Source organism: Leucopleurus acutus (genome assembly GCF_964270905.1).
Source record: "Leucopleurus acutus genome assembly, chromosome: 6".
NCBI lineage: Eukaryota > Metazoa > Chordata > Mammalia > Artiodactyla > Delphinidae > Leucopleurus > Leucopleurus acutus.
The window spans coordinates 58,467,384-58,483,935 of record NC_139149.1 but is presented as its reverse complement, the minus strand read 5'-3'; the positions used below and the strand labels follow the sequence as shown (position 1 = coordinate 58,483,935).

The 16,552-nt window shown below is 41.7% G+C and overlaps 1 protein-coding gene across 1 annotated transcript in view; it reads right to left on the bottom strand.

Annotated features, from left to right (window-relative positions):
* METAP1D (methionyl aminopeptidase type 1D, mitochondrial) overlaps positions 1–5,960 on the bottom strand; it is a 78,871-nt gene extending 72,911 nt beyond the window's left edge. Inside the window, exon 1 of the mRNA XM_082840662.1 lies at positions 5,894–5,960. Coding sequence (XP_082696788.1) covers positions 5,894–5,933 — 40 coding nt within the window. The 5' untranslated portion in view covers positions 5,934–5,960. The remainder of the gene's footprint in view (positions 1–5,893) is intronic.
* Positions 5,961–16,552: the final 10,592 nt, after the last annotated feature.

Here is a 16,552-nt window from a genome sequence, read left to right as displayed (position 1 = left end):
ATTTTCCTACTGAAGCTATACAAAACAGTAAGGATCTCAGGTCAGTTGACAAAAGTTTAAAGTACCTAATTTATTATGTAATATAGCCTCTCCCCTACCTGGAGGTTAAATTTTTGAAAAACCACTATCATAAGAAAATTCTTAGTGGAAGAATCTATGGCCTTAGAGTCACAAATGAACAAAAGCACTTGTAAAAATTTGTACATTTGTTAAAAAAAGACAAGAATAATAAAATATTAGTAGCATTATATGCATCTTAAATTACAGTAATGAGTATATATAAGTAATTTCCAGTTACCATTCCTTGATCATGGAAATCTCAAAGGTGTTCCTTTCCTATATTATAAATTACATAGACATTTTGCTTTGTTGCAGAGAATATGCACAGTAAAAGAAATTTTTCCCTTGGGTCTGGTCCCATTCAAACATTTGATATCTTTTATATTTGCTTGGTTTAAAAAAAAAGTTTAAAAAAGTTTTGGAAAATAAAAATGCTATCTTCTCAATGTATAAAATTCAAACACATCAATTATAAAGAAAGTAAAAATCAGTACAATCTCACCATCTGGAAATAAGAGCTATGAACACTTGGGTGAGCATCATGCTAGATATTTCTTTGGGCATATATACATATAAGGAAACAAAGATACAAACTTTATGTAAGTGGGACTTACTGTTCTATACCAGCCTTTTCTCCTCTATGCATGTCCATGACTTTTTAAGTCTACAGTATATCTACATCATCTTTTTAATGGCTGCACAGCACACCATTGCATGGATAAACTATAATTTATTTAGTCATTCTCTTACCAATGGACATTTCAGATTATGGTGAATATTTCCCAATTACCATTATTATAAAGTTACATTCTTATTTATCCATTTTTGTACACTCATCCTATTGTTCTCTCAGGATAAATTCCTAAAAGCAGAATTGTTAGCTAAAAAGTATGTATACCTTACACCTTGATACACATTGCCACACAGCCCTCTGGAAAAGCCAAACTATTTCATACACCCACCAGCTGTGCCTTTCTTAGACTTTCTGCTGGACTTGCCCACAATCTGCCCCCTCTCCTCTCACTGGCATCAGTTCCCTCCACATGGACTGTGGAAGGACAGCAGGATAGTGATTAGGTCTAAGGGTTTACTTCCATCAGCTTCCTTCTTCTCTCCCATGACTACACTGCTTAAGCCTTAAGCACTTCTCTTTTAGATTTCTTCCCTTCCCCCTCCCAACCTCTTTTTTCTAATTATCTCCAGTAAGTCTGACTCACAAATCATATTACCTGGAATTCTCACCGTTGCCCAAAAAGGTATACAGAAGTAACACTGCCTTAAATTAATCTTGGAGGGAGATGGACTTTATAAGGGGGTGGGGGCAGGGAACAAAGTCACTAACTAGGCCGGTCATATGACAAAAACTGACATTTTGAGATAAATTATTCTTTAGGCCTACCATATAACTTTTGTGAACAAATGTTCCTACAGGAGGTTGCAGTCTGAAAGGTCTTTCATTTGGTTATGAAACTGAGTACTTACTATGTGTACACATTGTATGCCACGTTTTGGGAAGACAGAGATGAAGAAGATAAGATTCTTGTCTCTAAGAAGCTCCCATTCTAGCAAGGGAGATGGAGGTGTAAACAAATACTTTTCAGGTAAGTGTGTATACTCTGATACAGGGTAATACGCGTTGTGATAAAGGCATGCCCTGAGTGCTATGTAAGCAGACTGGGTTAGTTTAGCCTGGGCAGAGGCAAATACAGCTTCAAAGGAGAGATGGCATTTAAGTGTGGCCTTGAAGAATGAATGGTTTGCTGGGTGAAAAAAGACATTGCAGGCAAAGCAATTAAGGAGGTACACAACGGCAAACCTCAGCAGAGATATGAGGTTAGGAAACTGGCAGGACCTAAAGCTGAAAAGGTAAACTGAGGCCAGACTGAGATGGTGCTATCCTTCGATGCTGAGGGATTCAGACTATCCCAGCAATGAAGAGTCCCCAGAGGTTTTTTTAGTAGGGAAGCATCATAATCAGATCTGAATTTTAGAAAGACAGCTGGTTGTGGGGAAGAAGGTTAACTAAGGTGGAGACCAGTTACAAGGGATGATAAAGAATTATACCCAGACCATGCAGAAAACTGGAGGCATCCAAGAAATGGGATTTACTGACTCACTGGACACAGACACTGAAGGCAGTGGTGGGGACCAAAAGCCCTTAAATACTTACATTTAGGTACTGCCTGGATGGCGATGCCATTCATGGAGACAGAGTATATATGCGGAGAAGCAGATGTGCAGGAAAATATTCATTTCCATACTGGACTTGTTGAGCTTAAAGGGCCTGTGAGACATCTAGGAAAAGATGCCTAACAGAGAGCTGGCATTCAGACCTGGTGTTCAGTTCCAGGGGATACTCTGTTGATTTTCAAAAACTGTATAGATTTGACAGTCATTGAGGTAGGTAAATTTGATTGCTGACAACAAAGAGAGGAAACAGGGATGAGGGCTTAGAACAGAATCCTGGGGAACACTAATATTTAAAAACCTGGAAGTAGAAGAGCCTAGTGGAAGTCTGGGAAAATCAGAGAAACAGGAGGCAAGCCAGGAGAGACTGGCTCATAAAAGGAACAAGAGTGTAAAAGAGAAAATATGCCCCCTTCTTTGCCTTCACCATTCCTTCCCATACTCACTGGGCAAAGGATCTTATGTGCCAGCTTTGAGAGCTGGAACAAAGATTCTAATAAAGTGGGAACTGGGAGTGAGAGATTAAGCAAGGAGAGAGCTCCTGGGGCCCCAGGGTAGGGATTTTGCACCGTTATCAGGGATTTAGTGTCAGTGCTAATACCAGGAGTACCTTCATCCCTAAAAGGCTCTTGTTACCTTCTCTCTACCTTCCAAGAGACTAATCCATCCTTTCCCCTTTCCAATGTCACTACTTATAGTTTCCACCCATCCCTTAGCCCATGATAGAAGGAACAAATTTGGCCAAGCTGCAGGGCTTGCGGGATCTTAAGCGGGATCTTAATTCCCTGACCAGGGACTGAACCCATGCCCTCGGCAGTGAAAGCACCCAGTCCTAACCACTGGACCTCCAGGGAATTCCTCAGAAGAGAACAAGTCTTAACAGCCTCTCAATTCAGTAAGCTCTTCAGCCAGGTACTGTGCTTATTAAGATAGACATATAGATAAGACACGGTTCCTGCTCAACAAGAATTAACAATCTAGTTAGGAGTGGGGATGGAGAGAGGAAGTAGGTAACTACTATATAGAGGGTGTACTGTGATTAAAGCTACAATGAGCTGGAGAGTCAGGAGAGAAACCTTATGCCCTTCTTAAGAGGTTAAGAAATCTCTTCTGGGACTTCCCTGGTGGCACAGTGGTTAAGAATCTGCCTGCCAATACAGGGGACAAGGGTTCGATCCCTAGTCCGGAAAGATCCCACATGCCGCGGAGCAACTAAGCCAGTGTGCCACAACTACAGACCCTGTGCTCTAGAGCCTGCAAGCCACAACTACTGAGCCTGCGTGCCACAACTACTGAAGCCCGCGCGCCTAGAGCCCGTGCTCCACAACAAGAGAAGCCACTGCAATGAGGAGCCAGCGCACCACAACGAAGAGTAGCTCCCGCTCACCACAACTAGAGAAAGCTCACACACAGCAACGAAGACCCAATGCAGCCAAAAAAAAAAAAAAAATCTCTTCTTCCCATTTTCCAAGAGGGAAAGGTGCATATATATGCTGACGATAAATCCTGGCACATAAAGACTTATAGTGGATTAATTTACATCAATCTAAAAGGATGAAAAGGGGGAAGAGAGAAAAGAGAGTACCCTTCATAAATTTACCCTTCATTTTCAACCCTGGGGGGCGGAGAGCAGGTGGTACAGGACAACCTGTCTGCAATGCATAATAAAAGTAATTATGAATAATAACCCATAAAGGGGCCTTTCCCTATCACTAAATCTCTTCCTGATGACATATTTTCCCTCCCTCTTCTAATGAGAAGATTCCCCCTCTTCTAGTCAGAAGATAACCCTCTTGTGGGGTATAGTGGGATGGGTTACTATAGCTATTTCTGTAATAGCTTTTTCCAAGACTGTCTGAACCACCATTTGTCAAAATCATAAGTCACAAAAAAGATGAATATGGAGCTTCCCTGGTGGCACAGTGGTTGAGAGTCCGCCTGCCGATGCAGGGGACACGGGTTCGTGCCCCACTCCGGGAAGATCCCACATGCCGCGGAATGGCTGGGCCCGTGAGCCATAGCCGCTGAGCCTGCGCGTCCGGAGCCTGTGCTCCGCAACGGGAGAGGCCACAGCAGTGAGAGGCCCGTGTACCGCAAAAAAAAAAAAAAAAAGATGAACATGTTATTTCTATACTCTGCAAAGAGATTATATACATATGCATACATATGTGTGTGTATATAAAACACGTGTGTGTGTGTGTGTGTGTGTTTTGGCTCCTCCTCTACTTTGACTATCTGCCCAGATCCTCTTCACCATTACCTGCAGTGCACAAAAAAGAAGTCTAAACCCCATTATTTCTTGTCAAAAGAGGAAACAGAAAAAAAGTAACTTGATTAGTAAACAGAGTTTGGATTGGAACCCAGATCTTAAGAGATGTAAATTGGTGCTCTTTTCACAAGGCTGTACTCTCACACTGGCCTCCACTCTCCCTTCCAACCAGTCCAAAATACTGCCTACATCACCTTCCCTTTACACATCTCTCACCTCATATCTTCCTGTGGCTCCTTAGTCATCTCCACTAACACTATATTACACTGAAAGACTGAGGTCTATCTGCCTACCAACCTCCTTCCTCTCTAAAAACATCTTCCTTTTTACTTCTCACACATGCTCATCATACTTGTCCTGTCTCATCTGAACTTTGCACACTGATTTCTGTGAAGAGACCATGCCATGCAGGGCAGAGGAATGAGCACTTAAAAAAAAAAAAAGAAAAGAAGAGAAATCAGTGCCATGTTCAAATGCCCATTTTGCCTCTTACAATCTGTGCAATCTTAGTCTTATTACTTAACCACTTTGTCTCACTTTTCTCATCAGCAGAGAATAATGCCTAACTCACTGGGTTTTAAAAGGTAGCTAGCATATGTTAGGTGCTTAACACAGTATCATGTATTTCAAAAGCACTTAATAAACGGTAGCTATTTACTGTGAAAATAATATTTGCCTCATAGGACTGTTGTTCCTACATGCCTGAAACCTAAATAGTCCTTGAAAATATTTTAATTTCCTTCCTCCCCCATCCTTGAAACAACTTCCTAGTTCTTTCCAACAAAGATTCAGAAACCGGTTCAAATCCAACAAAGATTCACCTGCAAAAGTATTTGCACATTTACTAAAATCTCACCACTCACACAAGAGTAACACCTACTGAAAGCTAGCCAGACAAAATTTCTCCTCTTCTTAACTTTAAGTCAATGGAAGAGAATAATCACATTTTGCAAGTTCCCCAAAAGACGTGTTGTATCATGCCAACGGATACAAGTTGCTTTCTCTGCGGCAACCGGGGGTCCAGGCGCATTTCAGTTACTGTAGGTTCATCGCTCCGCCCCAGGAATAAAAGAGTTTGCTACAGCAATCACACAGCTGACGTGGGAGAAGAAAACCTTAGACAATGTCCCATAAATCTCAAGGAGGGACTGCAAATAGATGCCACGCAGTGACGTGATCTAGGCAAGTGACAAATGAACACTTGCGGGTATGTTCCTGTGGCAATGTGTCATCGTGTGTCTGCGTGTGTCCGCAGAACTGAAAGCACATTCGTGTGCGCCGAGATGTCTGATCGCGGACGTGTATTCCTTTGAACCCGACTGCGTAGCCAGTGAGCGACAGTGAGAAGCCCCGCGGAGCTGTCCTCCAGGTGCTTACCTCTCCGGACGAACAGGTGGACGCCGCTGGGCGCCGCCATGTTGGCGTCGGTCACGTGGCCGCGAGCTCTCGCCCCCTCCTCGCCCCGCCCCGCCCGTTGGAGCAGTCCAGTAGCAGCCGTGCCGAAGACCGGAGGCACCGAGGCCGCCAGAGGGAGAGTGCGCGTGCGCGGCGGGAGCTGACTGCGGGAGCCCAGGCGGCGGAGCGGCTCGGGCACCGGGGCCAGTAGGGGAACCCGCGGCCGGCCGAGCCCGCTCCGGCCGCGAGAGACGGGCTCCAGCCGCGGTTCGCGCGCTCGCTCTGAGCCCCCGCGCCCAGGTGGGATGGAAGAAGCCTGTCAGGTAAGCGTGGTATCCAATATTTGTAGCATCAACATTTTGGTGCATGGAAACGTAAAGTTGGGAGGAAAAAATAAAGCACAATCTAGCGTTCAACATAGCACTTTGCATCGTCTGCTCTTTGTTGCAAATTATTTCCCTGGATTCAGTTGAAAGGTAAAATTTGGTTCAAAGTCACCAGCTGCCCCTTTGATGTCCCAGAATCTACATTACTCAGCAGAGACAACAGACAAGACTGGATCTGTGTGCAGCTGCAAAATCTATTCTGGGTACCAGAGTGGGTATATTCAGGGGACTTCTCCTTCCCCAAGGACACCTCGAGCTCAGCGGTATTAAGTGGAGTCTTAATCCTAAATTTGACTTTTAACAATGAGAGGATGACGTCTGCCAATTGCGCTGCCGAAAGATGAAGCCTACAGAAGGCCAGTTATGAATCAAGTGAGGGAGCTGATGTATCCCTAGTGATGACAGTGTCAATTTTTACCAAATTCGCTGTTCCTCTTATCTGCATTCTGGGGCATATTTCCATTCTGTCATGGACCAGGTATTAATCATCTTGGTAGCCTTGTACCCAGCAAAGAACCTGATATTCAAGGAATGTCTGGTGAAGGAGTTGAACTCTGCATGGACCCAGTCAAACCAAGAATGTAACAGTCTCCAAATGCAGTAAAGATTGATAAGGATTCTTGGTGAACATGTGTGATGTCTCCTAATTAATATTTAAGAATTTAATTTAACTACACACTCCGTGAAAAACCCAGACAATTCAGAAATGATTTTTTTTTTTTTTTTTTTTGTGGTACGCGGGTCCCTCACTGCTGTGGCCTCTCGCGTTGCAGAGCACAGGCTCCGGACGCGCAGGCCCAGCGGCTATGGCTCACGGGCCCAGCCGCCCCGCGGCATGTGGGATCTTCGCGGAGCGGGGCACGAACCCGTGTCCCCCGCATCGGCAGGCTGACTCTCAACCACTGCGCCACCAGGGAAGCCCCCAGAAATGATTTTTTAAAGAAAGGGTAAATCCCCTTCCTCACCCTCTCTACACACCACAATCCCACTATTTAATCAGCCACTGTGTGTGTCATTCCATGCCTTTTACAGGCAAATATGTGTAAAGATTTTAAATGGAATCACATACTTACTGTTGCAACTTGCTTTTCCACTCATGAACATCAAATCTTAGAACACTTAGAGCTCATTCTTTTTAATGACTACATAGTCCTGATGTTTTTACTTTTTTTTCACATCTTTATTGGAGTATAATTGCTTTACAATGTTGTGTTAGTTTCTGCTGTACAACAAAGTGCATCAGCTATATGTATACATATATCCCCTCTTGCGTCTCCCTCCCACCCTCTCTATCCCATCCCTCTAGGTGATCACAAAGCACCGAGCTGATCTCCCTGTGCTATGCAGCAGCTTCCCACTAGCCATCTATTTTACATTTGGTAGTGTATATATGTCAATGCTAGTCTGTCACTTCATCCCAGCTTCCCCTTCCCCACTGTGTCCTCAAGTCTGTTCTCTACGTCTGCATCTTTATTCCTGCCCTGCCACTAGGTCCATCAGTACCGCTTTTTTAGATTCCACATATATGCGTCAATATACAATATTTGTTTTTCTCTTTCTGACTTACTTCACTCTGTATGACAGACTATCCCTCCACTGGGTATGTACCCTGAGAAAACCATAATTCAAAAAGAGTCATGTACCACAATGTTCATTGCAGCTCTATTTACAATAGCCAAGACATGGAAGCAACCTAAGTGTCCATCGACAGATGAATGGATAAAGAAGATGTGGCACATATATACAATGGAATATTACTCAGCCATAAAAAGAAACGAAATTGAGTTATTTGTAGTGAGGTGGATGGACCTAGAGTCTGTCGTACGAAGTGAAGTAAGTCAGAAAGAGAAAAACGAGAGTGAGTTTGGGTAGTTCATTAGAGGACACATCTATACTTCTTGGAGACCCAGTTTTGTATGCTTTTGGGTCACCTTGAAAGATAAAAAGAAAAAATGTTTTCCACTGAGGGAAATAAAATATACAAGGATGAGAATGAAAAGTACTCTTTCAGGTGACTTCAAGCCCCACCTTTTTCAAACGCAGATCAATTCCAAGGAGAGAGTTTTTGAACGTGCTAATCTGTCCTCAGTGTAACTGAAGCCAACAATCTGAGTGCAGGAAAGGAACCTGAGAGTTAGCAGAACACCAAGTCTCAAGAAGTGTGCAAAAAAAAGAAACCTAGAAGTCCCTAGAGAAATGTCAGAAGGCATTAAGCCCAATTTCAAACACATCTGAAATAGAACACATGTTCATGTGATTCAGCTCAGCCAATCCTTGGAAAACCAATGCACAATTTATTTCCCTGAAACTAGAAGGAAAAGGAAAAGGAAACACTATGAGAACTCAGGTGGCACCACCATAGTGGAATCCAGTGAGGAAATTTCCAGTAAGTTCAGCAAGGATGTGGATATGCAGGATGAGCTAGAAATGAAGCAGACATGAACTTGCACAGGTGATAGCTTGTGCACCGATTCTTGATTTAGCTTCTTTCATCACATCCTTCTGACCTTAGAAAGATTAAGAACTGCCAGCATGTGTCCTCCAAATTGTCAATTTATGAGATATATGCATACTGATCAACGGTATAAAAAAGGGCTGGACCCCTGACATCTAAGATCCGTGGCAGTTCTAACATCTGTGATCCTGGATGTTAGGGCATTAGATTGCTTTCATTTAGTTGAGTAACTACTACTGACTCACTTCTCTACTCCATTTCTGCCCATCTTCCCATCTGTGAAATGAAGGTTAATTATGTTGTGGCACTTCATTGATTTGAACTCCCACCATTATTCAGATTTTGTACTTGTGTTTCTTGAAAAAAATGTTGAATAATTTTTCAGAACCAGGGTTCAAGAAATAAAGTATAACTTCCTAATACCTTCAGTTTCTGTGTCCAGAAATTCATTCTTAAATGTTAAAATATTTTTATTAATTGTGATTAATTATTGCTTTATAGGTCTTTTACCTTGGTTTTTAAAAAGATTGTCTTATTAGCATCTTTTAAAGTCTAATCTTCTTTTATTAAAGAAATAAATCAGAAATAAATTCCGACATTCTCACTTTTAAAAAGTCATTGTTTTCTTTCCTCCTTCTTCTACTTAACGATTGTTTATTTTAGACTTATATAACTTTTTCAAAAGCTGTATATAAGTTTGTGATAAAATTGAAATTATATTGGTTTCTATAATGTAGTTACTGAATTTGTAATTCAGGTTAACAATTCAAAATGCTCTAGGGATTATGCTACATGAAGTAAATCTCTTTTTTTAAAAAATAAATTTATTTATTTATGTTTGGCTGTGTTGGGTCTTCGTTGCTGCTCACAGGCTTTCTCTAGTTGCAGAGAGCAGGGGCCACTCCTCGTTGCGGTGCTCGGGCCTCTCACTGTGGCGGCCTCTCCTGTTGCAGAGCATGGTCTCCAGGCACACAGGCTCTAGCAGTTGTGGCACGCGGACTCAGCACTTGTGGCTCGAGGGCACCAGAGCGCAGGCTCAGCAGTTGCGGCGCATGGGCTTAGTTGCTCCGCGGCATGTGGGATCTTCCCGGACCAGGGCTCGAACCCATGTGTCCTGCGTTGGCAGGTGAATTCTTAACCACTGCGCCACCAGGAAAGTCCCAGTAAATCCTTTTAAAAATAAATTTTGCTTTGTAATACATCATCCTGTAACTTGTTACACAGTTTAGATTTTTAAGTACTTATGAAGATTACTTATAATGCAAGATACTTAAAAACACAGACTATAAAATAAAGACTGAGGTGCTTACATATCTATAGAAGAAGCTTGTTACATATGAACACATAAGACTAACTGAAATAAAGTGGTGTTTCCTACTAGGCACAAAGCAGGTTCTGTGGCCTGCTGGGGGAAGCTGGTGCCCTGGGACCTGCACAGCTTCAGTAGGGCTGTCATTTAGCCTCAGGTGCCTTCATTCTCCCTTCCTGAGCTTGCTTCTCAGTTTTGTCATCTGAATCAGAAAAATTAGCCTTTTGGTTTAATATCAGGATCATTTCTTAGCAGTTTACTCTATGGCTTGAGAAGAATATTTCCCATCCTGCCCTCCAATGTGTTCAATTTTAGTGTGAGGAAATACTTTTATTTATTTACATTTTTTAAAGCTTTTTAAAAATTTTATTTATTTTTGGCTGCATGGAGTCTTTGTTGCTGCGTGCGGGCTTTCTCTAGTTGCGGTGAGCGGGGGCTACTCTACATTTTTTTTTTTTAAGTCAAATGAACATTCTTTCCATGAACTTGGAGTCCTGCATAAACATAATCTGCACATATAACAGGGAGCTGTCTAAGCTGACTGGACCCCTCTAAAGTTAAGGTCCAGCTTCAAATGATTCTGTGTTCAGGCAGAAAGTTTCTAGGGCACTCTCAGCCACCTTGTTGGTAGAATGTTGTTTCCTATACCAATCACTTGAGACAATGATGGAGATGTTACTGGGTAATCTAGGGGGACCCTTAGAGAAAATGTTTTCTTGAGGAAAAGTAGTGTCGCGTGCAAGAGGATCTGTCCGTGCTGTTTGTGCCCTGCTTCCTTCGTCTCCAGCAGGGTCAAGAGGAAGCCAGGAGGCAGGGGAGGGGAGCTGGCATCATGTGTGACCCTCCTGCCCCCCCATTTTTGATTTGTATAATGACGTTTTCTAGACCATGTAACTCCTAGGCAAATGAAACTTTAAGTTCCACCCCCTTCTAACAAGATTGCCCTACCCGAGCCCCTCCTACATTGAAATTCTGAAGATTCTGTGGCTCTCCAGCCATTTATAGGCCTAATCCAAGTGGGCTCAGCAAGGAGCATGCTGCGCCCTCCCGAGCAGCCTGTCACTGCGATTAAGCAGAGTGGAATGGGATCAGATAGGGCTAACTTAGCTGTAGGGGAAGAGCAAACTTTGTCCCAAGGGAGTTGCTGTTGTTCTCAGGCACAGTGTGGCCCACATTCATTTAAAGCCGCTCCAACCTCTTGGCTTGAAAGATACTATGGGAGATCTGTCAGCAGAAATAGTGCTTCAGCATAACAGCCTGTCCATTGTTGGAGCAGCAGGCCACCTGGAATGGTGGCAGGGGCCAAGGGAGGGAAGAGATCGGAAGGCCATAAGGAAGAGGATGAGGGTGGTCCCAGACCTCACTCACTGATGCATCTGAGTTTTATCTTTTTTTTTTTAATTGAGGTATAGTTGATTTACAATATTATATTTATTGCAGGTGTACAACATAATGATTCAAAAATTTTATGAATTATACTCCATTTATAGTTATTATAGTATATTGGCTGTATTCCCTGTGTTGTACAATGTATCCTTGTAGCTTACTTACCTTACGCATAGAAGCTCGTACCTCTTAATCCCCTACATCTATCTCTTGCCCTTCTCCCCTTCCCTCTCCCCACTGGTAACCACTCGTTTGTTCTCTGTATCTGTGAGTCTGTTTCTTTTGTGTTATACTCACTAGTTTGTTTTATCTTTTAGATTCCACATATAAGTGATAACATACAGTATTTGTCTTTCTCTGTTTGACTTATTTCACTAACTATAATATACCCTCCAGGTCGATCCATCCACGTTGTTGCAAATGGCAAACTTTCATCCTTTTTTATGACTGATAGGATTCTGTTGTACATATACCACATCTTCTTATCCATTCATCTGTTGATGGATACTTAGGTTGTTTCTTGGCCATTGTAAATAATGCTGCTATGAACATTGGAGTACATGTATCTTTTCAAATTAGTGTTTTTGTTTTCTTCTATATACCCAGGAGTGGAATTGCTGGATCATATGGTAGTTCTATTTTTAGTTTTTTTAGGAACTTCCGCACTATTTTCCACAGTAGCTGTTGAGTTTTATCTTGAGGGACAGGGCTTCCCTGACCTCATTTCTTGGCACTGGCTCTAAGGGAAGCTGGGTTAAAGCAGAAGTGGTGTATTTGCCCCATGAAATCTAAATAAAAACGTGTACCATTATCGACTATCATCCATTCTCAATTACTAAGCCCTGGAAAAGTAACACCTGCTTACACACTTCTGGAGAATGAAGAATTCCATGCAGAGTAAGGAAGAAAGGCAAAAAGTTTCCAAGAGAATTTAGTGATCAATCAGCCAATCAATAAATACTTAAGTGCCTACTCTAGGCTCCAAGGAGATGTGATATTACTTTTGTTCTTAGGAAGCCAATCGGAAAGCTGAGACTAACATGCTCACAAAATTGTCCATAAAGAAAGACCAAGTACCCTTGAGACTATAAGCCTCTTAGGAGCAACACCAGGTGTGAGGGGTCACAGATTTTGGCTATCCCTGGCTGCCAAGAACTGAGAAAAATGCTGAACTCTAATTATATAAATTCCCAGGAACTTGCACCTGTTAAAATCCTTCCTGCAAAGATGAAGGTGAAAGGGATATAATGCTTCCTTTACCATCTCTAATCCACATTTGTAAAAAAGAAGGGAAAACACTCTCGATCTCATTGTTAGAATTTTTTAAAGTCTGTTTTGGTTTTTCTTTTTTGTTTACACATGTATGTAATATGTGCTCTTTAAAAACATTTTAAAAATACGGAAGTGTAAAATGTAGAAAGTAGAAGTTCCCCAGAAAAGCTTTTTCCAGGTAATCACTGTTAATACGTTGATATGTATTCATCCAGAGTTCTTTCTGTGCATATACCATTTGCTGAACTTTCTAAGGGAAGTTACCTGTTTTACTGTGACTAGTCACACATCTATATAGAATAAAGGACAGACTAGGCAAACCACATGTGAGAGGACAGGAATGCATAGTATTACCTATGCCTTTGTTGCTGTCTACTGTACATTCTCTTTTCCTTTTGCCTTCACTCTGCCCTTGTTTCTCTTCTTCCAATGTCTCCACCCTTCTATAAGATTACTCCTCTTACTGTTTTTTCCCTTTCCCTCCCGAAATGATGGTACATTCCTGGTTACCTTCTCCTATGTTTTCGTCTTTGCTTACCCTTCTGCTGGGTTTATGGTTCTGTGTTTACTGTAGTGTGTTTGAGTAAACAGTGTCCTGTAGGGTTCTGTGAGACCAGTTCATATAGAAAGCAGTTGGACCACTAAGATCAGAGGTTGAAAATAGTTGTGATTTTGACATTTCCTACCTAGAAGTATGAAACAGTACTCCTTGGTCAGTAAACAGTTATGCAGACTACACTGCAGTAAGAACCTCCAAAGTGGACATTATGAAATAACAAGGGATTTAATAATAGAAAAAGAAAACTAGTCTGTGTCCCTTTTCCCTCTCCCACTCTCCACCTCCACTCCCCAGACTGGCTGACAAACTAAGCAGAAATGCACTACTGCTTAAATTGCATTTCTTAACTCACTCAACAGATTGTGTATTCAAGACGGAAGCTGTTGAAACAAACAAGGGGGCAGATGCTGCCTCGACCTGTCTTCCCATTGAGCTGAGCTCCTCTGTGCTCCCCCCATCCACTTTAACCCAGAGAATAACCTGTCTGGAGAGCATTCTCCTCATCTGAGGCACACACAAACATCACCACGTTTTCCTTTGCTGGAGAAAGGATAAAGGAAGAAAGGCGGCAGCTGCTCCAGGAGCAGAGAGCAAACAAGCCTCACTGTGGTGGTCCCACAGTCTTCACAAAGGGGATTCAGAGAGCTAGGCAAACACACTGCACAGCCCAAGACTTCTGCACAGATTCACCTGCCAGTATTATTCATTAAAGATCTAAAGAACTGTCCAGGTGAACTGAAAGTCTAACCAAAGCACGTTTTCCAACTGGTCTTTTATGGAGTTGGAAGAGGGAGAATACAGTTGAAGAACTGGAAAGGGCTTTAAAGATCACCTAATCCAACTAGAACTCTACCCCTTCCAATTTTAAGGTAAAGCTAGTGAGGCCCGGAAAGGTCGTAGGAGAGAAGATTCGCCCCTTTTCCAGCCTGTGTACATTGTAACACTGGAGGTCTTAAAATTTTTTGTTTCATAAGACATTTAGGAGGCATTTCTTGTCGCATTTTACACGCAACAGCTCTTCAGTTGTTCATGAGACCGCATTACACTTTTACTGCATTATATTTCTCCACAGCGTTAATGAAAAGCCCCCCAAATTATGACATGAAAAATTTCAAAGCATTGGTTTTACATTTAGTGTCTGTTGATTCATAGGGCCAGTGTATCAAAGATGGGGACAGTTTGCTTTTGGTAGCCAAATAAAGTATATGGTAAACTATGGTTCCCTGGAGAATCAGTTTCCAAAGAAAAGAACTGAGTATAGCCACTTTTTCTTTTTTTTAAAGAAAGCTCTTTACTCTCTTTTCTTTTGGCAAATTCTGCTTTGTGGAAGTCAGGCTGAGCACAGTCTCACTGTTTAACGGTGCCACTTACCTGCTTCAGATAAACTTGTTTTTAAAATTTCCTTAGTTTACAGTTGTATTTTATTTGACAATTATATGGAGCTTCAATTGCTGAACAATATTTAAACAAAATTGTATATCAAGGTAACACATATTTGGTTTTAAAAAACATGCAATTATAACAAGGTTTACAACGAAAAGCAATAGTCTCCCATCCTACTGTCTCCCAGTTTGACCAAACTCAACCAATCTGAACTGTTTTCGTTTCTAGTCACTGCTCAAATCCATGCCAATTATAGTTGATTATATTTAGACTCTGACTTTCTTTACACTTTTTTTCGTAATTTCCTATTCTAATTTGGACCAATTACTTTTGTAGACATGTTATTCAGTTGCCATCCTCAGATTTTTTTTTATTGGAATCAGAATAGTTTTACTATTTCCTGTACTCCACATCTTACATGCTCTGATTTCACCTTCATGCCGTTGAAATAGATCAACTAGTAACTTCATCAGAAAGTGTGTGAAGTAAGTTTTCTGATTTCATAGATTTCCAAAACCACCTTTCTTTTCTCTCACACTTGGGTGTAGGATTCTTGATTCAAAATCATTTTCCATCAGAACTCTGAAGTCATTGTTCCATTGTCTTTTAGCATGAAGTATGGCTGATAAGGAGTCTGGTGCTGTTTAAATTCCCCTTCCTCTCCCAAGTTTCCCACTCTGAAAGCTTTTAGCACTTTTATGCTCAGTGTTTTGAAATTTAATAATGTAGTCTACATGTGGATCCTTTTAGGTAAGTGTTATAGTGGTTAAAAACGCAAGTGAAGGGCTTCCCTGGTGGCGCAGTGCTTGAGAGTCCGCCTGCCGATGCAGGGGACACGGGTTCGTGCCGCGGTCCGGGAAGATCCCACATGTCGCGGAGCGGCTGGGTCCGTGAGCCATGGCCGCTGAGCCTGCGCGTCCGGAGCCTGTGCTCCGCAACGGGAGACGCCGCAACAGTGAGAGGCCCGCGTACCGCAAAAAAAAACAAAACAAAACAAAAAACGCAAGTGAATTATACTGCCTGGACTAAAATCCTATCTCTGCCACCTACTAGCTGTGTGACGTTGGGCGAAATAATCTCCCTCGACCTCACTCGAAGAGGATACCATGTGTGCCTCTGAGGGTTGTTGTGCGATCTGAGATGACTGTTACAAGTGCTTAGCAGATAGTAAGGGCTCTATAAATGCTAGTGATGATTTAATCCTGCTCAACCTTCAGTGAACTCTTCTAATTTGAAGATTCATGTCTTCAACTCTGAGGAATTGTCCTCCCTTTCTTTGATAATGTCCTTCTGTTTGTTTTTCCTCTCTGAAAATAAGCCAGCTATCAGATTTCCCACATTGATTTCTCTTTTTCCTCATATTTTCTCTTTTTTGATGTTCTAGGGTATTTCTTCAACTTTATACCCCAAGTTTCTGCTGCTTGAATTATAATAATCATTTAAAATTTCTAAGAACTCTTTCTTATACACTGATTGTTCCTTTTTCATAGTATTGTTTTTATTTCATATATGCAATATCTTTCCCAAGTCTTATTTTGAAAACATAAAAGCATAAATGTTGAAAGAATCACATAGTGAACACCAGTATATCCCTCCCACCTAGATTCACTAATTTAAAACTTTTGTCATATTTGCTTCATTTCTGTTTATGTACATATGTCTATGTATGTATGTGTATGCTATTTACACAAACATGCTTTTTCCTGGACCATTTGAATGTCAGTTGCAGATGTCATGACTCTGTTCCTAAATAGTTTAGCATGTGACTTCTAGGAATAAAGATATTCTCCTACACAATCACAGTACCATTATCACAACGATGAAAATAAACAGAATTCCATATCATCTAATATAGAGTCCATATTCAAATTTCTGTATTGTCTCAAATGTG